This window comes from Poecilia formosa, unplaced genomic scaffold (genome assembly GCF_000485575.1).
Source record: "Poecilia formosa unplaced genomic scaffold, Poecilia_formosa-5.1.2 Scaffold127, whole genome shotgun sequence".
In the NCBI taxonomy this organism is placed as follows: Eukaryota; Metazoa; Chordata; class Actinopteri; order Cyprinodontiformes; family Poeciliidae; genus Poecilia; species Poecilia formosa.
This window is the reverse complement of record NW_006800066.1, coordinates 1,271,919-1,278,388: the sequence shown is the minus strand read 5'-3', so window position 1 is coordinate 1,278,388 and position 6,470 is coordinate 1,271,919. Positions and strand designations below refer to the sequence as shown.

At 39.4% G+C, this 6,470-nt stretch overlaps 2 protein-coding genes and 1 long non-coding RNA gene across 4 annotated transcripts in view; 2 read left to right on the top strand and 1 right to left on the bottom strand.

Annotated features, from left to right (window-relative positions):
* The window catches only part of LOC107837258 (uncharacterized), a 10,836-nt gene extending 9,769 nt beyond the window's left edge, over positions 1 to 1,067 (top strand). The window contains exon 2 of the long non-coding RNA XR_001663274.1: positions 741 to 1,067. This is a non-coding gene — a long non-coding RNA (uncharacterized LOC107837258). The remainder of the gene's footprint in view (positions 1 to 740) is intronic.
* chrna11 (cholinergic receptor, nicotinic, alpha 11) overlaps positions 1 to 1,508 on the bottom strand; it is a 30,402-nt gene extending 28,894 nt beyond the window's left edge. The window contains exon 1 of the mRNA XM_016676116.1: positions 1,331 to 1,508. Within this exon, the coding sequence (XP_016531602.1) occupies positions 1,331 to 1,382 (52 nt within the window). The 5' untranslated portion in view covers positions 1,383 to 1,508. The remainder of the gene's footprint in view (positions 1 to 1,330) is intronic.
* LOC103144478 (small conductance calcium-activated potassium channel protein 1-like) overlaps positions 1,502 to 6,470 on the top strand; it is a 20,803-nt gene continuing 15,834 nt past the window's right edge. For both annotated transcript variants that reach the window (XM_016676115.1, XM_016676114.1), the window contains exon 1: positions 1,502 to 1,604. In XM_016676115.1, coding sequence (XP_016531601.1) covers positions 1,515 to 1,604 — 90 coding nt within the window. In that variant the 5' untranslated portion in view covers positions 1,502 to 1,514. The remainder of the gene's footprint in view (positions 1,605 to 6,470) is intronic.

Sequence of the window (6,470 nt, the reverse complement as noted above, 5' to 3'; positions counted from 1 at the left end):
AGATAGATAGATAGATAGATAGATAGATAGATAGATAGATAGATAGATAGATAGATAGATAGATAGATAGATAGATAGATAGATAGATAAGGAAGGAAAACAAGGTGGTGGAAGCATCACGCTGTGGTGTTGCTTTTTTAGCAGGGAGGAAAATAGATAAAGTTGCCAGCAACCCATCAGATTGACACATTTTCAGCAAACAACACAACAGAGTTTAACAGGAAAAGCCTGTTTTTAAGTCTTAATGGCTACAAAATCTACACCAAATCGATAATTACCAAAAAAGATCTCAAGTTTTTGCTGACTTTTTTTCTGCTATTTCCTTAAGACTTCAGTTTCATACACTGCTCAGTGTTCATGTAGCTTTTTTTTTAATTATTCACTTGCTATTCCATCCACGTTTTATTAATTCCCATGCACATACTTAAAAAGTTCTGCCAAAGTCGAGCACAGACTGCACAGAAGAAGAAAAGAAGCAACTGAACTCGGGAGAAAACCTCATAACAACAAGACAGAGTGTGATTAATATTATTGCACTTCTCCATAGTGCTGTGAAAAAGGACAAAGGACGGCAATGTGAGTCAGAGAAACATCAGGCAGCTTGCTTTAAAGCTCCTCCGAGTGAAAGAAGCAGCAGCTCTGGATTCTTCAGAGTGTTTCTCTTCCTGCAGAAGCACAGTCTGAAACTTTTGCCTTCCTGTCCTCCTGTCTTTCATGTCGTTCTGGTTTTTGATCTACAGCCTATCTCGCTCTCTCTCGCTCGTCGCCTGTGGGGAAAGTTCACCCGATCTGCCTCTCAGCTCTGTCATCCGCCGTCAGCCCGAAAACTACTCAGCTTCCCGGCTGCAGCAACAGAGAGGCGAGATGCAAGATGCTGATCTGTATGTGTCGTTAAACTGATGGGCTCCTTCTGCAGGGGGGGGTTACCTTGATCTGAGCGCAGATTTGGACAGAATGAAAATGTTGGAGTAATGAAAATTCTGACAACTCGGATCGTTTTGCCTGCTGCATGTGTCACCGCGATGTCAATCTGCCTGGTTAAAAAAAAAAAAAGCCATCCAAGCGCAGAACATATGTCTCCAGACAAACCATAACACATTAATCTAAAAGAAACCCCTAGATGTAAATACACAAGCAAACAGGTGAGCAATACTCTCACTTTTCTCCCCTTAAAATGTTTGTTTCTCCTTATAATTCATATCAGATGAAGCAAAAAAAAAAAAAAAAAGAAAGGAAAATAGCACCCCGTTCCCGACTGTATTCCTATAAAATGCCACTGCTGCAGCCAGAATCCTGAATGAACGAGGAGGAGAGATGAAGTCAAGCTCACCGTTGATCAAAGCGGAGAGTCCAGAGAGGAGAAGAGCCACAGAGTGCCACATCCTGGTCAGGAGCAACCGGAGGGAAAAGAAAACGGAGACGCTCTAGATGTCAGAGGAGAAGGGGATGGAGAGAGGATGGAGATGTGAGCGGAGCTCCGCATCCAGTCGGCATCAGATGGGAGCAGCGTGAGCATGTGCTCGCTGGAGGAGGAGGAGGAGGTGATGGAGGAAGAGGGGGAGGAGGAGATGGGAGCCGAGAGCTCTGTCTGCCTCTCAGGGGAGGTGGGTCTAAAATGGAAAAGCAAGAAAAATGTCAATGATGCGAGTGAAAGGGTTGTAGATAGAGAAGGAGGGTGAGAATGGAGAGGTTTTAATTGGTTGAGCAGATGATGGTGAAGATTGTTGGGAAAAGGAGAAGATGAGACCATTCATGTAAACAGTGCAGAGAATAGAAACTATATTAAATAATTCACGCTTGATTTATTCGTTTTTATCGTTTATCGTCAAATAAAAATAATGAGTAGAAATTTAAAAATATAAGTTCTAAATATTTATCCATCTTGATTTGTTTATTTCATTTTTCAGCGATTGATTTTTTTTTATTTTGTATTTTATTAAATATAAATATATATATGTATATAAGATTAAAAATATAATTTCTATGTATTTATCTGTTTTAATGAATTTTGTTTTGATTTTCAATAATTATGGCTTGAATTTATATTTTATTATAATTGTATTTAAAGACATAAGAAGAAACACATTAAAATATGTAATTTCTATTTATGTATCTACTTTTATTTTATTAAATTTTTGCGTGACGAAAATGTAGCATGTCAAATATTTTCACAGTTTTGACCTTATATGTGTCTGTTTTCATAAATAAAAAGAATTAACTAATTTGACTAATTAAAAAAAATAAAAACACTAGAGTTTTTTTTATCTACAACACAATAATATGTAATCAAAAATGTAACAAATGTTACAAAAATACTTGAATAACATTAATTCAAACATAAATAATAAGCAAATAAAAAAAGGATTAAAAAAAATTTCACTGAAATATTTGGCTGAGTTTTCTCCTCATCCTTTAGTTTGTAATCAGTAGATTATCCTCCAAATCCCCAACAATTTCTCATAAATTCATCCTTCACACACCCCTGCTGTGTGTTATCTCACTCTTGTTAACATGTGCTGCACAGCATGTTTCAGAAATCTCCATGACAGATTCTCTCACTCATGATAACACACTACAGTGGTGACGGCCACGCACCGCTGGGCTGAAAGCCCTGTGTGTGTGTGTGTGTGTGCGTGCGTGCATGTGTGTGTGTTTATGTACGTATGTGAGCGAGTGTGTGTGAGGTCTTTGAATCAGCGGTGCAGACGGACTCCGGTTTAATTGAGAAAGTGCTGGGCTCTGCAGGAGGACACTGGGAATGTGCATAGTTAAACTCTACTTCTCATTTGTCCTCGTGAAATGCTGATGCAAGGGCAGAGGCAGCGAGAAGCTGAAAGACCGAGGCACAGAAAGGGGGAGGGAGGCAAGAAAATGAGGAAGAAAGACTTAGACTGTATAATAGATTACCCTATTACTTCTGCTGCCCTTCGGAATTACCCCCCTCTCTCCCAGGAAGCCTGTCGCACATCCGGAGCTACACATTCATGCTCCGCTGCACACAGAGGATGGAGAGTGGGCCCTTTGAGGCGAAAAGACTGATGGCAGAGTCAAGAAAAACAGGAGAAACTGCACATTTGGAGCAGGAAATAAGCAGAATCTAATCATCTCGTTGCTGCTTCTATTTTAGTTTGGGTTTTTTTTTGTAATTTGTGCCTAGCTGATTTTCTGCACGTCACGTTGTTGTGCGCCGAGCAACCAGTGTGACACAGAGCCAACAAAACTAAATTCATTAGGCCTCGTAAAGACACAGCTTGGAGGCACTGAGGCGTGGGTGACATCTGGTGGTTTGTTTTCCAAGTGCACGCTGTGCTGGAGCTCAGCACTGGCAGGAGTGTTGTCAGGAAGCAGCAAGGAGCCGCTCTCAATTAACAAGCAGGGGAGTCGGATAAGCAGAGCAGGACAGAAATGAGATGTTAATTATAAAAAAAAAATGTCAGGAAAATAAAGTCAGAGAAGGAACTGAGTTAATTTCCACAAACCGTGCTTTGCAAAACTTACTTTAATGCATAGACCAACAAATGCACGTTTTTAGAAAAAGTGGGGTAAATTTATGGCATTTTTGTGCCAGGAATTTTGGGGCTTGTGACAAAAACCAGAATTGCCATCACAATCTATTTGAGTCTATTTGACCCATCAAAGGCTTTACATTAAAAAAATTTAAGACTTGCAGCTGCCGCGCTTCCTTTGATCCAATTTATTATTATGTATCTATTGTGATATTTGACAGAACAATCAAGTAACACTGTTATAAAAATGCTATCTATATCAAACAATTAGAATAAATCTGACTTTGTAATTCAACGTTTTGAAACTGGGCCTCTGTCTCTTTAAAAATTTCTGCTCTCTCTGAAACTCCGCCTTCAGGAAGTTATCACCATATTGTTTCTCTATTAATTCTCTAAGAATGTGTTTACCAGCGTTGCACTGAGAGGCAGCTCAGCAGATGCGCAGTTACAACAGGTGTTTGCTAATTGCTGCTGGCTAGTCTGAAGGAGCTGAGTGTGGGAGAAGCATGAAAGTTGCACCTTACAGGAGGATCTGTCTTGAAGGCGGAGGTAGGTTCACTCAGGGTTTTTCTGCAGCTGAATGGTTGCCATGGCGATTAAAGGTTTTCTCAAACACGCATTAAAGAATGGAGACAACGCTCCAGGTCTGTTTTTGATGAGGGAATACATTATAAAGACGATGTAAAGCTTTAAAAAGCCGAATTTACATAATACTGCCCCTTTGACTGCTAGTGAAGTATACATGCAACAGTCTGCGATTTGAAGCAAGGTTTGAAGCAGACTTAAAATTGCACTAAAAGTAAAAATGCAAAAAAGAAAACATTCTCAAATATTACTGCTGTCAACATTAATGCACGCAATTAACCTAGAAAATTTAGTTTCGGTGTTAATGTCACATAATGTGTAATGACGGCACTTGACATTATGTAATGTTTACTGGTTTTCCTAATTGTTGACTGTGTGGTGTCTTCTGACTTTGTATTTTTGTATTTTTATGATGTAAAGCACTTTGAACTGCCTTGTTGAAACATTTATACAAATAAACTTGATTTATTGATTTAACCGTATTGCTTATTTTCACCTAAAAGTCTGCAGAGGGTTACTTAGTTTACAGTAGCGCGTTACTTGGTCTTGTACTGCGGTCAACAATGCAGACTCAGGTCTAGGAGTGGTAACGTTTAACTTTTACTGCCAAAAACAAGTAAAAACAACAATATTGTTAATTTAACTGACAGGGGCCCCAAAATACTGTTTTTATTTTTATAAAAACATTGTTTATCCGTTCTTGTATTCTCATTGATCAGGGGTTTGGAACTGTCTCTTTAAATAATGAGGTGTATCTGGAGGATGAGCCTCTGCATTAAAACTTGCTGTTAAATTCACTTTATTCTGGTTGAGCACACTTAATGCTCCACTGTGCTAAATGCTGAATGCCACACCTGACAATGCAGCCATCAGCCATCTGCCATTGCTCCTGCTGTGCTGTGTGTTTTTAATTACCCAGCTGATTGGATTAGGCCCTTTCCTACGCTGACATGTCCCCTCCACTTAATAGGATGTTATCGACAAAACCAGCACTTCCCTGTGAAGTCTGATTTTGTCAGAGTGGCTTTTTTCTGTTGTCCGGACTGGAGTTAAGTTGATGAAGTTCTGCTCCAATGGATTTCAGTTACATCCTGTTGCAGCAAGTCCAGGAGGAGGACAAAGTGGACTGTAATCCAATAAAATGTGTGGAATAGTGGATCTGGCAAAGTGTTTCTTTGGCGGAAAGTGATTTGTTGTCAAAAACTGGCTACAACTTTCAAATAAAAGAAGTGCCAAATAGCATACCATCTTCTAAAGCTCAAAATAAATCAGAACATATATTAAACAAATAGAGTCCCCTTAAACTGGCTCCAAGTGATAAGGTTCAGACAAAGCCATTTGGGCTGCAGGCCTGTGTGGACTATGAGCTTAGTTCAGGTAATATTTATGTGTTTATAGCGTCGGGTGATGAAATAAGATATGATGATTTACCTTTACCTCACTTTGTAATCCAGCTAAAGCTCAGGTCATATTGTCCTCTCTCTGAAAAAACAGTTTTCATGTTTTCTGGTGGCTGCTGGTCCAGAAGCACTAGAGATCCAAATGGAAGAACAAAAACATGCAAAATGTGAATTTTGCAACATACATCCCCTTTAACATGACTGAGATCTATAGAGTCTGAGTTGGACCTTATTGTTTTATATATACATATGTATATATGTATTTCTCTGAGCATTGCAGAGTCTTAGTTTGAGTTAAATCTGACGTGAAGTCTCAAGCTGGAAACACCGGCAGCTATCTTGAACGTTTTCCTCACATAAATATTATCTATCTGTGTAGAAAAATAAACAAATAAAGTACAAATGCTTTTATAAACCAAATAGACAGAAACAAATGCTTAACTATAGTCATTCCTCATGTCTTTCCATCTTGGCATTGTGTTAACACATACATGCAGACTGGAACCTCTAACAGACAAAATCCCTGCTTTTATAGGCTACTGTTGGTCAATTAATTAAATACAAAGGCAGCACTTGGCCACTGCTTCCGGTCTAAAATTGTGTGAAAATGCAAGGTTGTACTTACTTTTTCCACTCAGTTTCTATATTTTGCTAGTTAGGTAAATTGCTGGGTAGTTGGTTGGTTGATCCATTGGTTGGTCATTGGTTTGGGGATTGGTTGGTTGGTCATTGGTTGGTTGGTTGGTTGGTTGGTTGGTTGGTTGGTTGGTTGGTTGGTCATTGGTTGGTTGGTTGGTTGGTCATTGGTGTCATTGTTTTGGGGGTTGGTTAGTCATTGGTTTGGGGGTTGGTTGGTCATTGGTTTGGGAGTTGGTTGGTCATTGGTTTGGGGATTCATTGGTTGGTCGTTGGTTGGTTGGTTGGTTGGTTGGTTGGTTGGTTGGTTGGTTGGTCATTGGTTGGTTGGTTGGTCATTGGC